General features: G+C 37.8%; 2 protein-coding genes across 4 annotated transcripts in view; both read left to right on the top strand.

Annotated features, from left to right (window-relative positions):
- Positions 1–10: 10 nt before the first annotated feature.
- ssuh2.1 (ssu-2 homolog, tandem duplicate 1) lies at positions 11–18,667 on the top strand. Its single transcript, XM_084416696.1, has 12 exons — positions 11–151; positions 9,821–9,916; positions 11,183–11,258; positions 11,390–11,519; positions 11,628–11,688; positions 11,761–11,885; positions 15,023–15,085; positions 15,166–15,245; positions 15,329–15,421; positions 15,633–15,738; positions 17,918–18,025; positions 18,347–18,667. Exons 1-12 carry the CDS (start codon positions 127–129, stop codon positions 18,479–18,481), a joined length of 1,098 nt encoding a protein of 365 aa, XP_084272822.1. The 5' UTR covers positions 11–126; the 3' UTR covers positions 18,482–18,667.
- Positions 18,668–19,892: 1,225 nt separating this feature from the next.
- Positions 19,893–23,576, top strand: part of LOC311295351 (semaphorin-3D) — a 56,115-nt gene continuing 52,431 nt past the window's right edge. Inside the window, exons 1-2 of one of the 3 annotated variants that reach the window (XM_084416683.1) lie at positions 19,893–20,059; positions 20,565–20,594. The gene's annotated coding sequence lies outside the window, so the exon portion shown is untranslated. Of the gene's footprint in view, positions 20,060–20,561; positions 20,595–23,576 lie in introns of all 3 variants that reach the window. The other 2 variants (XM_084416682.1, XM_084416684.1) reach the window with 2 other exon arrangements.

Below are 23,576 nucleotides of genomic sequence, written 5' to 3'. Positions count from 1 at the left end.
TGTGTGGGCGTGTCTTCATTCCTGTCCAAGTTCTAGATATCAAAACTGAACAAAGGCGATCGGTAAATAAGTAGAGCACTGCTGTGACAAGCACGTGAAACAGACTTCATCAGCATTTTGTGCGTGATGGACGAAAAAGACGAAGATATAGGTGGGTAGATGTGCATATTAAGCTACAGCTAACTGTCTTTTTGCTGTTTTGTTTTTCTTGAATATTTACTGTAATGTTCATTGTCTCTGGATAGCTTGCAAGAAAATAAATAATTCACATCTGTAGCATGTTGGCAAAACGGTAATGTATATATAAATTAAGGAAAATGCATTCTTTTATTCTACACTTAAAGTGATTAAATGTGATGAAGTGTGCATGTAAATTAATCTTTTCTACTTATGATGACACCACATTTGCACAATAATCTGCAAGATTGTGTTTTCCTTTTGCACAACGTTATATGAAACAGTTTTTCAACAAAGCATTAATTCTGTTTCAGTTTGAAGTTTGAACAAAACTTTTAACAACACTTCAAAAATTAATAAGTCACTAACAGTCACGTTGAGGATCATGTGCATAGATTTGAATGAAAAGCATATTGCTCACGTACACTGATCTGAACTGCCGCAAACATTGATCGTTTCAGAAAGTGAAACTTTTCAGTGTCTTTTATAAATATCAGTGCTCTAACTGCTATATAATTCAATACACATTGTTTATATCACCAGCATAACAGTTTGAGTGAAAAGTTTAAGGAATGTCAGTTTTTATTTTGCTTTAGTTGTGCAGGTCCTGATATGTTATCTAATTTGAGAATGATCCAAAGAGCATCTCATATAGCCTTTACTTCAGTGGAAGGAATGAAATCTGACCTTTTGCAGAATGTTTTAGGAATGTTAAGTAGCATCTGTTAACATCTCAAAGATATTTGACAGTTTAAGGATTGACACTGTTGTGAAAACAAATTACACTTTAGCATACTTCCGAAAAGAGTTATAACTTATTAATAATAAATAATATAATTTAAAAGAATATACTGAAGTGCAAACTAAATTTAATCTTTTCAGACACTTATATATAATGTGTAAAATATATATATTCACAACTTTCCTGCGAGTCTTATTGGGCGTCGCCATGACACTCCGACACTCGATACTTCCTGTTGACGGTATCTCTCAGTTCCGCTTTATGAACGTCTATCTATGTTAATGAAGCTTGCACACAACAAGGGATACTCGCGTCGCGGTACAAACGGGTGAAACTGATTACTGACAAGTAGTAATGCTGACAGTTTAAGCAATGGCTCCTTGTGGCTCAACGTGTACCGTTGTCCGATGCACAAACAACACGCGAAAACTGAAGGATTTATGAGTGGGACCACCTGTTTCCAACATACACGGACCCTCTACGCAGAAAGAGTGTTTCTTGTACTTAGAAAAAAACTGCAGTACAACTGTATATTTTTTTAAGTGGTATGTTTATTGTTTTCAATAATTTGAAAATGAATTCGAGAATTAACTTGAATGTGCAGTAATTTGTACAAATAGAGAGTGTGTAGGCCTACTATATTTGTTGTAGCCATTAAATAAGAGCATTTACTAGTTTCATATTTGTGCACCTGAGACCTGCTGTCAGACTCTAAAATGGAGTTTGCTCACAGAGTCGAAAGACGACGTAAAGTGCATCTGATGAGTTTTATCAGAGCCCGTCATTCTCTGGTTTTATCGAGTTGATGTCAATAGCGCGCGCTCTCTATAGGCATATTCATATTTTGCCGCTATGTGAAAAAATCCAGCAAAATGCGCCGACGCGTTTGTCGACCCCAGAGGATTAAAGGGATACTCCACTTTTTTCGGAAATATGCTCATTTTACAACTCCCCCAGAGTTAAACAGATGAGTTTTACCGTTTTAGAATCCATTCAGCCGAACTCCGGGTCTGACGGTACCACTTTTAGCATAGCTTAGCATAGATCATTGATTCAGACGAGTCCAGTAGCATTTCTTTCAAAATGACCAAAGAGTTTCAATATTTTTCCTATTTAAAACTTGACTCTTCTGTAGTTAAACCTTGTACTAAGATCGACGGAAAATGAAAAGTTGCGATTTTCTAAGCCTATATGGCTAGGAACTACTCTCATTCCGGCGTAATAATCAAGGAACTGTGCGGCCGTACCATGGGTGCAGCAGGCGTAGTGATATGACGCAGCGCCTAAAAATAGTCCCCAGCTCGGTAACTTCTTCCAACGTGACCGGGACTAAGTTTGTCTAACCTATTAGACCTATTTTCAGGCGCTGCGTCATATCACTACGAGAGTAGTTCCTAGCCATATTGGCTTAGAAAATCGCAACTTTTCATTTTCTGTCGATCTTAGTACACGGTTTAACTACAGAAGAGTCAAGTTTTAAATAGGAAAAATATTGAAACTCTTTGGTCATTTTGAGAGAAATGCTACTGGACTCGTCTGAATCAATGATCTATGCTAAGCTATGCTAAAAGTGGTACCGTCAGACCCGGAGTTCGGCTGAATGGATTCTAAAACGGTAAAACTCATCTGTTTAACTCTGGGGGAGTTGTAAAATGAGCATATTTCCGAAAAAAGTGGAGTATCCCTTTAACTTTAGCCTAACCATAAATTGTGATTAAAATATATATGATCACTCACATCAAGACGCCGCTGCGGTGGTGGAGTCCATGCAGGATCAGCAGCATTTTGCACTGTCGCTTTTCAGCGCGAGCTATGTGGAGGAGAAGCCCATTTCCACCTCTATTGCGTTGGAGAAGCAATCCCGCGAAAATGCAGGTTTCACACTCACGGTCTTCCAGGCCAAGTGCATGCAAACACTGGCGCCTTTTTTACAAGTCTGCTGGAAAGCTATGCAGTCCAGCAGTGCTGTTGCAACCAGCAACACTACACCTACGTACCCTCCTGACCACTGTACACAGATAAATCTACGCTAGCTCATACCAAGGGCGTGGTGAGCTCGTACCAGGGGCGTGGTAGAGCTGGAACCTGCTTACGTCACCTGCCACCTTTTACGTCACTTGCCACCGCAACATCCAATAGGAAAATTAAACTGCAGTAGCCACCGTTCAACCTTAAGAGGGCAGCACTCAGACGTTTTTACACCATATATTGTAAAATTAAAACACTTTATACCAAAATGTCAAAAAAGTTACTCGAATCAATGAACAGCACTAATAAAGCCTCATTCTTACAGATCATTAAATAAAAAAAGTGGGTTTAGGGTTTAGTTACCCTTTAATGGGTCAGACATGATTAAACTTAATTTTCTTCATTAAGTTTTGTTTTGTTGAAAGCCTTTCTTTAAAGTGAATTTCATTTTGTATAAATTGTATCTTAATTTTAATATTTTTTTTAATCAACCAATTGCCTGGATTTAATAAATAAGCAAATATAGCAGACAATCATGACATGGAGGCGCCGGCGCAGTCACTTGCATTGCACGCGAACTGGAGCGCATCTCATCATAAATTAACCGAAACCGAAGCTTTAAATGTCTTTAAACTAAACAATTCAAAATGAAAAGAAATAGGCTACTCTCTGATTATGTAATTTCTCTCTATAGGCGCGTTCACTACGGAGATGGCGATCGTCAACTTCATCTTTGCAGCCGACACTGACACAGAAAACACTAGTTTATTAATAAAAATCAATGCACGCGTGTTACCGGATTTACAAATGCACATCTTGCTTGTTGCACACACACTCGGCACACATATTATGTAGAAATAACGAGATATTGTGTTGAAATAACATTATTAATAATAATAAATCTTAAATAATATTTGATCGAATGCCGAATGTTGTGCTTGTTCAATTTAATAAAATGAATACTTTAATTGTGATCATTAAAATAATTGAATATTAAATATTAAGTGGCCAATTTTTTGTCATTTATTAAAAGTATTTATATATATCTAGCACCCCTTCAGCACATGTAAAAAAAATGATCTGGTGCCGCCCCTGGTTATAACGGCCCACGTATTAAAAATGGTTGGGTCTAAATTGGGCTCGGGCTCATAATTACAGTTAATGTGTTGGGCCGGGCTCGGACACAACGTGCTCAGGTAGGGTCGGGCTTGATTTTTTGGGGCCGATCTAAGCTCTCGTCATTGTTTGGGCTTGTTGAGGCTCTCTGATAGCAGTATCTTCAGGCTAACGTAAACCGGAAGTTCCGGCTTGTTCTACGTTGCCATAGAGATAAAAAACGATTTTCAACCTTCATTCAGACCTTCATGTGTCTGAAACAATCTGTTTTTAAGGGGCGGCTCCTTTAAGGTTTGTCAGTAAACGGCCACACAGGAAACAGTATCAACGCCCCCTCACTTTTGCACATGAATAAGTGTTTTAAAAACATATAAAACTGTCATTTACAGACAGAGCAAAATAATGTACTTAAGTTTGTGATGCAGCTGCTGTCAGATCCAATACAGTCGGCTGCTTCATTAATCAACAAAAATTTCTTTGCAAACTCTTCATTACACAGTGCCTCGTTTACAAAATAAAATGCTCCGAACAAACATATAATCCTCACACGCCATCAAAATAAACCATCCACTTGTTTCCGATGCTGGGATCCTTCTGAATTCTGTACAGAGACACAAACCAGTTGTTTAAACTGGCGCAAAGCGCAAATCGAACGTTCTTTCACTCTTCCATTTGTCCTGTTGTGTGTTGAGGATGTCAGAGACTGAAGACGCATCTGTATACTGTATCCAGTGTAGACAGAATCAGTAATTATAATGGTTTTATTTGCTTTTGACGCGATGCTCACATCCTGTGTTGGCAAATGTTAGCCGTTAATAATCAACTGAACGCCAGTAGGCGGGCTTATGGTGCGATGATGTATAACTATTCGCCGATGTCTTACTCAGGAGGCAGTCGTATGCAAATGGGTTTGCCCATGTGACATCACAGATCCCTCATCATCAAAACAAGCCATTTTTGAAGCTTTGTTAAATAAATGCTTTGTTTATATTCAGGACGTTTTAAGCTATGAAACTTGTAGAATGTTTTACAAATTCCACTTCTCATGTCATGACCCCTTTAAGTACATCTTTATATGTAATTTCATAATTACTTATGCTGTATTTGAAATATAGTTAAAGTGTAGGCCTACTGCCGAATGCATTGATAAATATATCATACTTAAGTGAGGATAGGAGCAGGCTTCACTCAGTGCATATACTATTAAACTTTAAGAGTGCTGGCCTGGATAATTAGAATGCATAAACTCTCTCCTACTTTATAAATATATAATACTAAAACACTGATAAGTTGTGCATAATACTGTACTGCCTTTGTTATCTAGACATGAACCTTTTTTGAACTTCACTTATGACACCAAACACCAAGTGCTTTCATGTACCGCAAGCGAAAAAATGCAGACTGAGGACAAATTAACAGTCTGAAACTGTTAACTGAAAATGTTATCTTACATATAAACATATCCTGTTTGCTAAATAGATCTCTGCTTCACAAAGCAGCCGCACATGTCTGTCAGTATGAGCACAATTAACCACATACCAGCTTCTTGAAGGCACCACTACCAACTGAATTCAGACTGAAGCAATTGTTTATGTGTTTACAATTATTTCTGTTATCAGTGCATTTTATTTTTGCATTGATATGATTAGGCACCAGACTGTTAGAAAGGCTTCTCAGGGTTTAAAGAGTTCTCAGGGGTTTAAGGTTATTTTCCCTTTCGCAAGTAGACGTTAAGTGCGAGTTCACGTCAAGTGCGAGTACACATCACGTGCGAGTACACATCAAGTGCGAGTACACATCAAGTGCGAGTACACGTCAAGTGCGAGTACACATCAAGTGCGAGTACACGTCAGGTGCGAGTACACATCAAGTGCGAGTACACATCAAGTGCGAGTACACGTCAAGTGCGAGTACACATCTCGTGCAACTTACACGTCAAGTGCGAGTACACATCAAGTGCGAGTACACATCAAGTGCGAGTACACGTCAAGTGCGAGTACACGTCAAGTGCGAGTACACATCAAGTGCGAGTACACGTCAAGTGCGAGTACACGTCAGGTGCGAGTACACGTCAAGTGCGAGTACACGTCAGGTGCGAGTACACGTCAGGTGCGAGTACACGTCAAGTGCGAGTACAAATCAAGTGCGAGCCGAGTACACGTCAAGTGTGCCAATGGAGCTGTAAACTACACATATTTTTTAAATCCAGCGTTTAGTTGACCTGATAAGCGCTCATTGGCACAGTTGTAAACAAGACAGCTTTTTTCCATGAGGGGGTTTGGCATCACGACAGCTTTGTTTCCAGGCGGACCGTTAAAGATTTACATATATCCACCTTATTCTGCTCAGTCTAAACAATGCACGCTGCCATGACGACGACTCCGGTTGCCTACTTCCGGTTCGTAGCGCTTGACCTGTAGCAGCGAGAGAATGAGTTCAAGCTCCTCATGTGCTGTTGTTGTTTGTTTTAACAATTCAAAGAAGATTTCAAACTTTTTAGAAACTGAGTGTTTCGAGCATAAGATAAGAAGGAGATAAGAATTTATTTTTTGAAAGAGCTGTGAGTCAAAAGAACCGGCTCTTTTCAGTGAGCTGAGTCAAATGAGCCGAAATGTTTACTTTTTTATACAATTATTTTATTTTTTATTTTTTTATAATAATTATTTTATTTCATATAATATACAATAATGTAATTTTTACTTGTCCATAACAACCCGAACACTTGCCTGCTTGCCTTGCACATCTAATTAATGGGCAAAGTTTTTCGACTTTTTTTCTTATGCTTCAGTTTTAACGCTAACCACTCTAAACGTTTACTTTATTGAATGTATCTGATACGGAACCGGACATGGGCATTATCTCCTTCTTAAGCTCGAAACACTCAGTTTCTAAAAAGTTTGAAATCTTCTCTGAATTGTTAAAACAACCAACAACAGCACATGAGGAGCTTGAACTCATTCTCTCGCTGCTAGTACAGGTCAAGCGCTACGAACCGGAAGTAGGCAACCGGAGTCGTCGTTATGGAGAACGTTTAGAGCAGAATAAGGTGGATACAGTGGGTACGGAAAGTATTCAGACCCCCTTAAATTTTTCACTCTTTGTTATATTGCAGCAATTTGCTAAAATCATTTAAGTTCAAAATGTGTGGCGGCCGAAATGAGCTTTCTCCGCAGGGTGGCTGGGCGATCCCTTAGAGATAGTGTGAGAAGCTCGGTCATTTGGGAGGAGCTCAGAGTAGAGCCGCTGCTCCTCCACATCGAGAGGGGTCAGCTGAGGTGGCTCGGGGATCTGTTTCGGATGCCTCCTGGACGCCTTCCCGGGAAGGTGTTCCGGGCGCGTCCCACTGGGAGGAGACCCCGGGGAAGACCTAGGACACGCTGGAGAGACTATGTCTCCCGGCTGGCCTGGAAACGCCTCGGTGTCCCCCCGGAAGAGCTGGAGGAAGTGTCTAGGGAGAGGGAAGTCTGGGGATCTCTGCTTAGACTGCTGCCCCCGCGACCCGGCCCCGGATAAGCGGAAGAAGATGGATGGATGGATGCATTTAAGTTAATTTTTTTTCCTAATTATTGTACACACAGCACCCCATATTGACATAAAAACACAGAATTGTTGACATTTTTGCACATTTATTAAAAAAGAAAAACTGAAATATCACATGGTCCTAAGTATTCAGACTCTTTGCTCAGTATTTAGTAGAAGCACCCTTTTGATCTAATACAGCCATGAGTCTTTTTGGGAAAGATGCAACAAGTTTTTCACACCTGGATTTGGGTATCCTCTGCCATTCCTCCTTGCAGATCCTCTCCAGTTCTGTCAGGTTGGATGGTAAACGTTGGTGGACAGCCATTTTCAGGTCTCTCCAGAGATGCTCAATTGGGTTTAAGTCAGGGCTCTGGCTGGGCCATTCAAGAACAGTCACGGAGTTGTTGTGAAGCCACTCCTTCGTTATTTTAGCTGTGTGCTTAGGGTCATTGTCTTGTTGGAAGGTGAACCTTCGGCCCAGTCTGAGGTCCAGAGCACTCTGGAGAAGGTTTTCGTCCAGGATATCCCTGTACTTGGCCGCATTCATCTTTCCCTCGATTGCAACCAGTCGTCCTGTCCCTGCAGCTGAAAAACACCCCCACAGCATGATGCTGCCACCACCATGCTTCACTGTTGAGACTGTATTGGACAAGTGATGAGCAGTGCCTGGTTTTCTCCACACATACCGCTCAGAATTAAGGCCAAAAAGTTCTATCTTGGTCTCATCAGACCAGAGAATCTTATTTATCACCATCTTGGAGTCCTTCAGGTGTGCTTTCATGTGTCTTGCACTGAGGAGAGGCTTCCGTCGGGCCATTCTGCCATAAAGCCCCGACTGGTGGATGGCTGCAGTGATGGTTGACTTACTACAACTTTCTCCCATCTCCCGACTGCATCTCTGGAGCTCAGCCACAGTGATCTTTGGGTTCTTCTTTACCTCTCTCACCAAGGCTCTTCTCCCCCGATAGCTCAGTTTGGCCGGACGGCCAGCTCTAGGAAGGGTTCTGGTGGTCCCAAACGTCTTCCATTTAAGGATTATGGAGGCCACTGTGCTCTTAGGAACCTTAAGTGCAGCAGAATTTTTTTTGTAACCTTGGCCAGATCTGTGCCTTGCCACAATTCTGTCTCTGAGCTCTTCAGGCAGTTCCTTTGACCTCATGATTCTCATTTGCTCTGACATGCACTGTGAGCTGTAAGGTCTTATATAGACAGGTGTGTGGCTTTCCTAATCAAGTCCAATCAGTATAATCAAACACAGCTGGACTCAAATGAAGGTGTAGAACCATCTCAAGGATGATCAGAAGAAATGGACAGCACCTGAGTTAAATATATGAGTGTCACAGCAAAGGGTCTGAATACTTAGGACCATGTGATATTTCAATTTTTCTTTTTTAATAAATGTGCAAAAATGTCAACAATTCTGTGTTTTTCTGTCAATATGGGGTGCTGTGTGTACAATAATGAGGGAAAAAAAGAACTTAAATGATTTTAGCAAATGGCTGCAATATAACAAAGAGAATTTAAGGGGGTCTGAATACTATATATATATATACACACACACACACACACACACAATTTAATTTGAACAGAGTAACTTTGACAGCCCTAAAAATACATTTTGTAAGCTTTTTTTTTCTTTAAAATTTTGTATGAATCCCCTAAGCACCTAAGAAAATCCCTGCCATATCAAATAACATTTTGATGAATGTGCTTTGCTAAATTAGCATTTAAATTGTATCATAGACAACCTGCTCCACCCATCATTCACTGCTATATTTTGAGGGCATTGTTTCTGTGGCATACAGGCCTCATTTCGTGCCCATTCTTCATTCTAAATCTGAAGCACAATCTCTGTTGAAGGAAACCCACTCAAGCTGATATTTATATCCACTTGTTAGCAGCATTGTTCACGAACGTAACAAGTTGTTTATGTGAAGTATATATAACTCAGTTCACTTCACTGATGCACTGCTGAGGGAAAGAACCCTAATGACTTAATGAACAGCTGCCAACTACTGATTGCTAAGAAATGTGTTTATGTTCTGTTGCCTAGCAACGCAACAGAATATAACATATTAAACCACTGTTGTGATTGTCAATTTCATCACAACTTGATGAAATCAAGATGAAAATAAATTTCATCATATGGATGATGAAAAAAGATGTCCAAGGGACTTGATGGAAAATTCGGTCACTGATTTAAGGCGGTGGCTGTTTGATAGGAATGTTGTTCCAGGACCAACAAGGGATGTTGCTCTTTGATAAATGAGAAATATCACACGCTGTCTTCTGCAGACACCTTTGACCCCAGTCTTCCTGAGGAGGGTCCGTCTGCTCCGCCCCCAGGCTGGCTGGACAGTGTCTCGGGATACGAAGAGCAAAATGGTGGAGGTGAAAGAGCTTCATGTGTATCACTCATGCATTACAGATAGACTGATAACAACAGTCCAATAACGGCCCAAAACAGAACTTATTGAAAATAAATTTGATCACCATTATATAATGCCATTAACAATAATAACAACATTTATTATTATTATTATTAAGATACTATTCTATAATAATACATTATACAGGGTGGGCCATTTATATGGATACACCGTAATAACATGGGAATGGTTGGTGATATTAAAGTCCTGTTTGTGGCACATTAGTATATGTGAGGGGGCAAACTCCTCAAGATGGGTGGTGACCATCACATATACTAATGTGCCACAAACAGGACTTTAATATCACCAACCCATGTTATTACGGTGTATCCATATAAATGGCCCACCCTGTGTATACACTAAGGCACATTAATAATAATAATAATAATAATAACAATAATTGTATTATAATATAATGACATTTTTATTATTGTTAATACTATTATTATTATATACTAATATATGCACTAAGTTATGATATTAATTTATTATTATTATGAAGACATTATTAAAATGTAGTATAATAATATAAATAATAGCAATAAATTAATTTTATAACTAAGACACTTATTTGAATAATACATAATATGCATTTACACATTATAATAACAACAATAATAACAATTTTTTAAATTACTACTATTATTAAGATACTATTATAATAATGCACCATTATATACCCTATGGCATAATAATAATAATAATTATTATTTTTATAAAATCAAGACTATTTTATTATAATAATACACTATTATATACACTTAGGCACCAAACTAATTATAATAATAACATTTTGTTATTATTATTATTATTATTATTATGACTTTATTGTTTTAATAAACTATGATATACACTAAAGCACATTAACCATAATATGTTGTTATTATTATTAATATTATTAAGACACTATTATGATAACACACTATTATACATGATTCATATAATAATAACTTAAAAATATACATAATATTGTTTTATTGTTGTATTATAATGATCATTGTTGCTTGAAAATGCTGAAATAATTAAAGATTGCTTTTGCATATTGGATGCTTTAAAAATGTATTAGTATTGGTCATAAAAAAACATAATATTGGACAATCTTGAACATATAACAACAAATATTGCATGTCGTATATATATGACCTAATATCATAGTTATGTCTTGAATGCTTAATTATAATTTTGTTTTCCAATTTGATATTCCACTTTTATTTTTGTTTGTGTGCAGATCAAACCTATCCTCCTCCACCAGACTTTACCCCTAAGACTGAAAATGACAAGAATGCCTCAGTCCCAAATGTCATGTAGGTACAAAATGTATTTTCCGTGTGCAAAATAATTTTTTGTAGGTATATATTCAAAATTTGCCATAACGTTATTATTTTGTATATTGCACATTGCATATAGATCTGTGTATGTATTTGCACACTGACAGGGTTCCCACTGTCTCAGAGGATGTAGCGAGAGACGCTCTACTCGAGTTTGTGGGTAAAAAATGGACATACAGCAGCAAACCTGCCAAAAATCTGATATTCAAAGAGCTGAAGCCCTTTACAGTTTACCGTGTAAATCTCTTCACAATATTATCCAGTCTAGATGTGGAATGATTCCTATATTATTATTACATATCATAATAGTTATATGATTGTGCCATTTGTCCCTTGTCTTTTCAGTACCGCTTGGAAACATTTACCGAGTCCAGATCAAGTGCGTGGGGATCGGAGCCGCACACAGGTGCCTGATGAAACCAATACAATTAAACAAATGATAAAAATGTCTGTATCAAATTATTATTTTTTTTCTCAGGTCAGTGTGTGGATGGGCCTCAGAATGGAGTGAGTCCTCCACCGTGGCTCGTCCAGGTGTCTTACCCACCCAAATTCACTGACACCGTTCAGAAAGTCAGGGTCCCACACTCTTCATTCATAAAGGTATGCCTTTAAAGAGCCCCTATTATGCTTTTTCACATACTAGCCTACCTTTCATGCAGTGTGTAATATAGCTGTTTATTAACTCTTTCCCCAATCAGACCAATCAGAGCAGAGTAGACCAATCACAACAGAATGGGTCTTCTGACCAATCAGATCAGAGTAGACCGACCAATAAGAGCAGAGTAGACCAATCACAACAGACTGGGCCATCTGACCAATCAGAGCAGAGTAGACCAATCACAACAGACTGGGCCATCTGACCAATCAGAGCAGAGTAGACCAATCACAACAGACTGGGCCATCTGACCAATCAGAGCAGAGTAGACCAATCACAACAGACTGGGTTATCTGACCAATCAGAGCAGAGTAGACCAATCACAACAGACTGGGTTATCTGACCAATCAGAGCAGAGTAGACCAATCACAACAGACTGGGCCATCTGACCAATCAGAGCAGAGTAGATCAATCACAACAGACTGCACCATCTGACCAATCAGAGCAGAGTAGACCAATCACAACAGACTGGGCCATCTGACCAATCAGAGCAGAGTAGACCAATCACAACAGACTGGGTTACCTGACCAATCAGAGCAGAGTAGACCAATCATAACAGACTGGGTTACCTGACCAATCAGAGTAGACCAATCACAACAGACTGGGTCATCTGACCAATCAGAGCAGAGTAGACCAATCACAACAGACTGGGTCATCTGACCAATCAGAGCAGAGTAGACCAATCACAACAGACTGGGTTATCTGACCAATCAGAGCAGAGTAGACCAATCACAACAGACTGGGTTACCTGACCAATCAGAGCAGAGTAGACCAATCATAACAGACTGGGTTACCTGACCAATCAGAGTAGACCAATCCAACAGACTGGGTCATCTGACCAATCAGAGCAGAGTAGACCAATCACAACAGACTGGGTTATCTGACCAATCAGAGCAGAGTAGACCAATCACAACAGACTGGGTTATCTGACCAATCAGAGCAGAGTAGACCAATCACAACAGACTGGGTTATCTGACCAATCAGAGCAGAGTAGACCAATCACAACTGGGTTATCTGACCAATCAGAGCAGAGTAGAACAATCACAACAGACTGGGCCATCTGACCAATCAGAGCAGAGTAGACCAATCACAACAGACTGGGTAATCTAATCAATCAGAGCAGAGTAGACCAATCACAACAGACTGGGCCATCTGACCAATCAGGAAAAGAGTAGACCAATCACAACAGACTGGGTCATCTGACCAATCAGAGCAGAGTAGACCAATCACAACAGACTGGGCCATCTGACCAATCAGAAAAGAGTAGACCAATCACAACAGACTGGGTCATCTGACCAATCAGAGCAGAGAAGACCAATCACAACAGACTGGGCCATCTGACCAATCAGAGCAGAGTAGATCAATCACAACAGACTGGGTCATCTGACCAATCAGAGCAGAGTAGACCAATCACAACAGACTGGGCCATCTGACCAATCAGAGCAGAGTAGACCAATCACAACAGACTGGGTCATCTGACCAATCAGAGCAGAGTAAATGATCTGCCACAAATGATCTGCCACAATCTGTCCAGATGTAAATTGCCAACTTTATGCGGACGATGCTGTTTTTTATGCACCCGCTAAGTCACCGGAACAGTCAGCAGAGGTTTTAACCACTTGTATGGCTGAGGTCAGTCAATGGCTCATTCAAAATCAGTTGGTGCTAAATTCAACTAAAACTGTAGTAATGTGTTTTTCAATTAAAAGACAAAATGTGGAACAAAATTTTCAGATTAATTTGCAAGACACAATTATAAAATTGGTAACAGATTTTAAATACCTTGGATTGACCCTTGACCCCCAATTAAAATTTGACAAACATCTTAAGAAAATCTCAAAAGCTATACAAAGCAACCTAAACTGTTTCAAATTAATTAGACAATACATTCCAAACCAGGCCGCCCTCCTGTACATGCACGCTATGATATTCTCTCATATACTGCATGACAGCATGGGCACAGCCTAGGCCACGGTCTCAGCAACTAAACACATTAGGTCATTATACAATCAAACTATAAAGATTATGGACAAGAAGCCAATCCGCTACCATCACTGCAATATTCTCCAGAAGTATAAATTGTTAAGCTTTGAAAACTTTAGTGATTTTATGTTTTCTCAAACTGACTTTCAAATGTCTCAATAATATAGCACCTGAGCCACTCAGTTCATTTATGCAGAGACAAAGCATCAACAGAGTCACCAGAGGCTCTATCAATAACAACTGTATAGTTCCGTACCGTAAGACTTCATTTGGTCAGTCTGCTTTTTCATATAAAAGTGCAAAGTTGTGGAACTCATTACCCACTGAATTTAAAACCATGACTGAGCTTAAAATGTTCACTTCTCGAGTTAAGTTTTGGATGAAATCGAAACAGGAATGTACCCATTTGTAAATAGCTAGTTTGTGTATGTAAGTGATTTATATGGTGTGTATAGATACGTTTTTATGATAAAATAGAAAATGTTGTAGTGTAAAGGCCCAACCAGGGACTGGAGTTGTAAATTAGCACTAGCTATAAACTCTTTTTGCATAGCATCAGTTACAAACTTGTTTTGTACTATGTTTAATTGCAATGTCCATGTCAAATAAATGAATAAATAAAAAATAAATAAAAAAGTAGACCAATCACAACAGACTGGGTTATCTGACCAATCAAAGCAGAGTAGACCAATCACAACAGACTGGGTTTTCTGACCAATCAAAGCAGATCTAGGCTCTCAGAAAGGAGGGTTTTCGAGAGACGGGATCCTGTATCAAACCGTTTCAGACACTGTGAGAAAATAAGTGATGCTGCAATGTATATTATTAGAAAAGTAAAGTTTTTTTTTTTATTTTTTTACCTTGGATACATGTAAACTTATCGTAGAATACCTCCAAAACAAAAATTAGGAAACTTTAAAATAGCATTATAGGGGCACTTTAAACAATCTATATTCATATAAATGTAATTTACCATCAAAACCTGCTCAAAATAAAAACTATTTTACCTAATGTGCATTCTACTCTAAATGTATCACCATAAGTCAGACTTTTATACATGTTAATTAGTGCAATAATAAGTGCATTAGTGTCTTTGCAGCCTTGCCACCGCTGTCATGGTAACGGCAAAGTGAGGTGTACACACTGTCGTGGACGAGGACTGGTACGTGGATGTTTAATTATCATTATCATATATCTGCCAATGCTTTATTAAACTGACTGTTTCCTGAACACCAAATTCAGACTCGCTGTATGTTCTGTCACGGCACTGGTCACAGCCGCAACCGTCGCTGCACAACCTGCAACGGAAGGGGAAGGAAAAGGTCAACTGATACACATTCATACTCTCGTGTGTTTTACATCCTCATGTAAAAATAAAAACAAATATCTCAATCCCTTCTTCCAGGTGTGTGTCTTGTCACGGAAAGGGTGACAAAGTCTGTCTCACGTGTAAAGGCTACAGAAACCTTGTGCATTTCATACAGCTCACTGTTACATGGTAAAAAAAACTAACATTTTTGTGTGTTTTGAAAGTGTGAAGCAAGCTACATGTGAAATGTTACGCAATCTGTGGTAAACGCATCAGCCAGTTAATAGTTTTTATGATCTCAGTTCCTCTTTTAGTTCCTGCTTTGGTTTACACAATAATCTGACTTGTTGATTTTTTATTTTATGTGGTTATCTGCGTATAACATCACACTGTTTCACAGGAAGAACCAGGTATTTGAGTTTATACCAGACCGGCTGCCTGAATTCCCGCTGAAGAAGTTTGAGAAGGTGTCTGGGGAAGCGTTCTTTGTAGATGAAAACCTCCTGGTATACATTGATTCATTCTGATGCAGATATTTCAACACTTACTCAGATGTTTAGTCAGATATGCAGTTAACCTTCATGTTCTCAAACCTCGAGGCTCATGTTACGTAATCAAGTTCATGACTTTCCGCAATTATTTGAGACTTTCCGTGATGTTATAATACGCTTCGACCGGCCTCAGTGGGAAATTTTATTTGCGTTTACATGTAAAACATAAATTAATTATATTAATTTTCACATGATGAGGTTATCTGACTTGAGTATATACTTTTCTAGCGTGTTTGTCTGAGATCAAAATGTCTTGCCTCATGTCGCTGTGGTCAAACCAATCGAGTTAAAGCTTCAGTAATACTGTATGCTAACGCTAATGCCGTGATAGCGCCCCTGTAGGTGATGCTGGGATTGCACCGCGGAACGGACCACGTGCAATCATGTTTGCATTGCTAGACGTATTTGTTCTTACATATTTCCAAGAACCTTTTATTAGGTCAGCGAATCTTATTAAAATAATTTTCAAGCAAAATAAGATGTTAAATAATTTAGAAATTAGGTTAACATTTGGCTATTTGAAGATGTGTGGTTATGAATCAGAGAAGAGTAGACCAATCACAACGGACTGGGCCATCTGACCAATCAGAGCAGAGTAGACCAATCACAACAGACTGGGCCATCTGACCAATCAGAGCAGAGTAGACCAATCACAACAGACTGGGCCATCTGACCAATCAGAGCAGAGTAGATCAATCACAACAGACTGGGTCATCTGACCAATCAGAGCAGAGTAGACCAATCACAACAGACTGGGTCATCTGACCAATCAGAGCAGAGTAGATCAATCACAACAGACTGGGTCATCTGACCAATCAGAGCAGAGTAGACCAATCACAACAGACTGGGTCATTCTGACCAATCAGAGCAGAGTAGATCAATCACAACAGACTGGGCCATCTGGCCAATCAGAGCAGAGTAGACCAATCACAACAGACTGGGCCATCTGACCAATCAGAGCAGAGTAGACCAATCACAACAGACTGGACCATCTGACCAATCAGAGCAGAGTAGACCAATCACAACAGACTGAGCCATCTGACCAATCAGAGCAGAGTAGACCAATCACAACAGACTGGGCCATCTGACCAATCAGAGCAGAGTAGACCAATCACAACAGACTGGGTCATCTGACCAATCAGAGCAGAGTAGACCAATCACAACAGACTGAGCCATCTGACCAATCAGAGCAGAGTAGACCAATCACAACAGACTGGGTCATCTGACCAATCAGAGCAGAGTAGACCAATCACAACAGACTGAGCCATCTGACCAATCAGAGCAGAGTAGATCAATCACAACAGACTGGACCATCTGACCAATCAGAGCAGAGTAGACCAATCACAACAGACTGAGCCATCTGACCAATCAGAGCAGAGTAGACCAATCACAACAGACTGAGCCATCTGACCAATCAGAGCAGAGTAGATCAATCACAACAGACTGGACCATCTGACCAATCAGAGCAGAGTAGATCAATCACAACAGACTGGGCCATCTGGCAAATCAGAGCAGAGTAGACCAATCACAACAGACTGGACCATCTGGCAAATCAGAGCAGAGTAGACCAATCACAACAGACTGGGTCATCTGACCAATCAGAGCAGAGTAGACCAATCACAACAGACTGGGTCATCTGACCAATCAGAGCAGAGTAGACCAATCACAACAGACTGGACCATCTGACCAATCAGAGCAGAGTAGACCAATCCCAACAGACTGGATCATCTGACCAATCAGAGCAGAGTAGACCAATCCCAACAGACTGGATCATCTGACCAATCAGAGCAGCGTAGACCAATCACAACAGACTAGGTCGTCTTTTCAAACTTATTTGTGCTTACATATTTCTAAATACCTTTTATCAGGTCAGACCGTCAGAGGATCTTATAAAATCATTTTCAAGCAAAATAAGATGTAAGATCATTTAGAAATTTGGCTATTTGAATATGGACATGAGGGTTAAAGTTGTAATATAGAACAACATAGAATGTTAAAAAATGTGCTTACATCCTGTCTAATCATGTTTGATCTAATATATGAACATAACTGCGTTTTCAAAATATATATCATACACTAGCACGTGCACAGATGTGTAAAGGATGTATATAAAAAGCGCAATGCATGTTTGCAGGTTTATCCAATAGAGGGCTTCCCTGACCAGGACATCTGTGACGCCTCAAAAACAGCCATCCAGAACCACCTGCTAAAATATTCGGCTGTGAGCCGCATCCTGCAGCAGGTGAGCAGAAACCTGCGGAAATATGTTATTATCAATCAACGTAATAATCAAAATATTCAAATAACAGGCTATGAATCGCGTGTCTTGTGGATTACCTTTGCCGTGGTTAAGAGAATGCAACTACAAATTCGACCTCAAGGTGGCAGCACTGCCTTGAACAATTTTTTTTAAACGTATAGGCCTTTTACACTTTTAAGAGTTTAACCCTTAATTGTTCCATATTTATATGTGAAAATATTAGCAAGTTAATATCTCTAATGTTTCAGATGATACAAAAATGTAATATTCTTTGTACAGTAACATTCCCTCTTTCTCTTACAGCGTCAGTCGATCGAGCTGGTTCCTCTCACTCATGTATATTACGCCTACAGTGGGAAAGACTACGATTACTTTGTTTTTGGGAGAGAAAACAAGGTTCACACTACAAAATACCCCACTTCCTGCAGCATTCTGTAGTAACTCTCTCTGCTTTGTGTCTTGTCCAAAATCATTTTTACAATAGTTTTTCATAACATGTAAATTACACAATATACAGAATATAAACTATTTATATCTTTTCATTCTCTTATATAAACATATTACAGCATGTTTTTTTAAACCTGTTTCATATATATATATAATTAAAAATATTTTTGAGTACAATTATTGTGACTATTTTTGCCATAAATAAGTGCATGGTATTTGCTACATGTTAACAGATTTTCTTTAAAAAAATAAATAAAAAAAAAAGTGATATTTTGTCATAGAATTTGATAGTGCTTAAAAATGCCTTTATATTTCTCAGGTTATGTTTATTTCTGAAAGTCAGTTGTATAGACGGATTTTGGTAAGGGAAAACCTATTATATATTTCCCAGGAAAAATATACAGTTCCATCCTAACTTATAAACTAAACTTTTTTTTTTTTTTTAAGATTTATGAATTTCAATTGCGTAGTAAAATTCCATCCAATTGAGCTGAATAATCCTACTTATTATTCATATTATGAAATAAGAATTTTAAATGAGAAAAAAATGGAGCTTAATAAAATATTTTGTATAAATCTTAATGGAACAAGAATGAACCATATGTCATTCGCATTCATAAATGTAAACATATTTGATTTTTTTTTTTTTTTTATGTATGAATGAATGCGAATCACAAACTAAAAAGTCCATTCCCTTGTTCCATTAATATTGGAACTAATATTGAATTAATATTCCATTAATTCTGAAAATATTTTTTAAGCTCTAGTTTTTATTTTATTTTATTTTTACTCATTTAAATGTCTTAATTCATAATATGTACAGATTATTCAATTCAATTTGATGGAATTTTACACTTTATTTTTTTTAAAGAGGCTTAGGGCTGGTTTCACAGACAAGGCTTAGATTAAACCAGAATTAGGTCTTAGTTCAAGGACATTTAAGTAGCTTTTATAAACGTGCCTTAGAAAAAAAAAAACATTACTGGTGTGCATCTTGAGATAAAACACTGACACTGACACATTTTAAGATATGTAAGTGCAAGTTTCCAGGCTAAAAACATGCATTTTAGCCTGGGACTAGGCGTCAGCCTGTGAGTCTGTATATAGGGTATGTTGTCACAAATGAAACCTCTGTTAGACAACACACTTGTGTTATCTAGCTTTTTAACTCACATTTTTAGCTGGGATATGTGACAACTAGCCCCGGTGCTTCCAAATATAGTTACATTAGTGGCTTTTAGTAGGACACCGAATGTTCCCATCAAACGGAGACTCTGCTGTCCTTCGGAAGTTGCACTGACCTGTTGTAAACAATACACACTTGCATAAGTAACACTCATGGAGCGCGTGATTAGCACACTGGACGGATATGACAGGTTTTGAGAGGATCGCGCGCTGCTTCAGGAGGAGGAGTGTCTCGTGCGCTCCGGGCGCGCGCGCGCGCTGCTCGTTTGTTTATGGTGAAGGAGGTGCGGACAGCACGCGCGAGCATCTTCACAAGACTCACATCACTGACATTACAACAGAAAGTGGAATAAAAGCGTCAAGAACGAGGGGAAATAACACTCGGTAGGTTTTTAAATGTTGTTTTGGGCTATTTCGTCAAATTTAAATAAGTATAGTGATGGTGTAAGGTGATAATACCACGATACTTTGATGAATTACCAATTTACCATATCATAGCCTACTCATATTATTTACATACTTTTTTGGAGTTCTTTAAATAATACCATGTTTTACTACGGTAATTTGGCAATGCCAGGGTACATTTGGCACATTTTTAAGTGAAGACTGCAAGTTTGATATTGTATTTGTTATGCAATATTAGAAATAATGGGGATTTGTACAGAGGGTGTACACTGCATTTATGTTTTACCTGAGAGTTTCTGAGACCCCAAACTGAAGTATCTGTTGAACCGAAGATGTAAAATGATTAATGGAGGACTTTTTAAAATGCGCTATTAAAGTCAGAGTGCACCCAAAAATGAAAATACTGTCATCATTTAATCACCAGGGGTCCATCTACTGTTCGGTTACTGACATTCTTCAAAATATCTTCTTTTGTTTTCAGCAGAAATTCGTACAAGCTTGGGACAACTTGAGGGTGAGTAGATGATGACAGAATTGTCATTTTCACTGTAAAAAAAAAGTTGCTTCCTTACATTTTTAAGTTCAATCAACTTGGATCTTTAAGTTATTTCAACTTAAATTACATAAAACTGACTTATTAGTTATATTAATTAGTTAAAGCTTGTAGAACATAAAAAAAGTTGAAAATTGCTTAACTTATTTGGATGAGTTAAAGCAATGTAAAAACATATGTTGTCATAACTTATTTACAGCGATGAACTATCCCTTTAACAGAAATGTAAAATAATTTCATAACACATATAGTGTCAATTGACACTGTGTCTGAGCTCAAACATCAGAGCTTGAGGGTCAATCATTTAATACCTCAAAACACTTCAGTCTGATATCAAATACCTTGTTTTTACAGTATGTACAGTGTAGCTTTACACAACCTCACATGTGGACAGGACAGGATGTGCACTGAATGAATTTAAACGTTTGGACGTCAGTGATGTTCATTGTCCCCTGATTCTTTCCTTTTCCTGTTTGCTTCGTGGTGTGTATATTGTGCTACTCTGATTTGTTTGTTTCCGTCCTTGTAAATTTCCTCTCAAATATAGGCTACACTGTAAAGAAAAAGTTGCTGCCTTCAATTTTTAAGTACAGTCAACTTGGATGTTTAAGTCGTTTCAACTTAAATTACATTAAATTAGTTGAATCTTGTATATAACTTATAAAAAAGGTGAAAACTCCTTAACTTATTTTGATGAGTTAAAGCAATGTAAAAACATACGTTGTCATAACTTATTGATCATATAATATTTAACAGTGTAGGAATATTCTAAATTGTGATTTATTTGATTGGCACATGGGTATGTATTTAGTAGCATTTTAGATCTGTTTTACATATAAAACTTTACATTTACATAAATAATGAAATAAATAAAAAAACATTGATCTCAATTTAAATATTTTTATTACGAGGAGAAAGACGACCAATCAGAATCAAGTATTCCAGAAAGCTGTGAATTCCCATAATACCAGCGTATATAAAACGTATAGAAGTTTTGTGAAGTCGCCGGATCCTTTCTCCGACTCCCTTGGATTTGAAGACGGATGGATTTCATTATTGGGATCTGTTGTGATAGTGGCTGTAAGGTCTTGTCAGAGAGGGTTTCTGTTTCACACCCACTCTGAGCACTTGAAAGGGAGAGGAGAAGCTGACAGATTGACTGTGATCTGAGTCCTCACGTATAGAGCCACATGAGGAAAGCCAGGCGGTGACTGCGAGACCCTTATCTGTGCCGGCCAGCACTGCTGCCTCGCGGGACACAGCTATTGTTGTTTTATCTGGAGTGAGCTTTGTTCTGCTGGGAACAATAGCTCGGCTCCCTGTGACTGCAGTCGTACATGATGATTGTTCATTCGGTACACTTGAAGTCACTTTCAGCACGCACAAAGTTACTTTGCCTCTAGCTGTGCTTTGATTTACCAGTCAAAACAAACCTACTCATTCTGTATTATTGCTATATTTCACGCATCATAATTTTGCAATGCTTTTTAAACAGTATTGAAGGACACTTAAAGTGATATATTTCACTGCTGGAAAGATGAATGTATATTTAAATTGGGTCATGTAGTAGAAATGTGAAATTATTTTAGAAGTTGGTGCCTTGTAGACTTGAGACTTGAGACTGGCTCATGTGGATGAAAGACAGCAACTCCCAGAATGCACTTGCTTCGCTGCCCTACGAGGCCACTCCCAAGCCACGCCTACCGGTTACAGAGGGCAGTATCGGAAGAAATGAGACAACTAGGCTACTAGTCGACTCGAAACTGAAAAGACGGCGTTTTATCGTGAGATCCCCCTATGGGCGGATTGAAGAAATGCGGAAAGATATCCTCCTACTGGCTGTAGTCTCTCGCCTCTGGACAAAAGCCTCTGATGATGCTAAATGACGATTTTTGAGTCATCTGAGGTTTTTTTCCAGACACACAATACAGAAATCTCTCGTCTCAGGGGGACATGAGGGAGGGAAGCACGGTCATCCGAAAATACTACCGGGTTTCTGATACAAAGCTTAATGCTAATCGATGAAGCATCCCTTTAATGCTGGACACATTTTCCGCTTTAACTCATCCGCTTGCCCCATGAGCCATAAACTTTCATTAAAAGTAACAAACCTTTTTTTTTTTTTTTTAAATTATGTATTTTATTAAATAAGTTTTAAATTATTTTTTGTTTTTAAAATGATTGTTTTTATATAATTTAACTAGCTTTTTTAAAATTGAGTGAAATTATTTATTTTACTAAAATATATTTGTAATTATATTAAGATTAAGATTATTTTAATTTAACTAACGATACATATTTATTTGAATGCTAACAATATATGTGCAAGTATTTTTATTTATTTTATAGAAATCATTTTGATATAGGCTACCTAACCTTTTTTTTCTTTTTACAAATCGATTGAATTTCTTTATTTTATTAAATGATTTAATTTTTTATGTAAATATTTTTTTGTTTGTTTTTTTTACACATTTTATGTAAGTGTTTAAATATTTTCAGATGTTTTTCTATGTTTTTTTTATTTAATTAACAATAATGTTTATAACAATATGTCGTATACAAATTTAGTGCTATTATTTACTTTACTACACGATTTTATTAATAATAACTTTATATTTATAACATGATTTAACAACATATTCTTGTTTTAGTTTTACAAATTGATTATTGTTTTGACAAATTCTTACACAATTTATTAAAATAATATTTTAATGATTTTTAATTTAAGAATATGCTTGTTTTGTTTTTTATACAAATTGAGTGCAATTATTTATTCTAATAAAACATTATTATTATTATTATTATAAATTATATTGTTATTAATTAAATAAGATCTAGAGAGCTTCTGTTTAACCTGAAATATTCCTTTAATTCTTATTTTAGTTCTTAATTTGTGTTCTAGGAAGTTAATAATGCCTATAATTGCTTTTATGATTATGGTTT

The sequence above is a fragment of the Rutilus rutilus genome (genome assembly GCF_951802725.1).
Source record: "Rutilus rutilus genome assembly, chromosome: 8".
Classification (NCBI taxonomy): domain Eukaryota; kingdom Metazoa; phylum Chordata; class Actinopteri; order Cypriniformes; family Leuciscidae; genus Rutilus; species Rutilus rutilus.
This window is presented reverse-complemented; position numbering and strand designations above follow the sequence as displayed.

What these genes read in the sequence shown, in the direction of transcription:
- ssuh2.1 (XM_084416696.1), top strand. Translation starts at nt 127, where the DNA reads ATGGACGAAAAAGACGAAGATATAG. An exon ending in ACTGTCGTGGACGAGGACTG is followed by an intron (nt 15,086 to 15,165) that starts GTACGTGGATGT and finishes CACCAAATTCAG; the next exon opens with ACTCGCTGTATGTTCTGTCA. An exon ending in AACGGAAGGGGAAGGAAAAG is followed by an intron (nt 15,246 to 15,328) that starts GTCAACTGATAC and finishes CCCTTCTTCCAG; the next exon opens with GTGTGTGTCTTGTCACGGAA.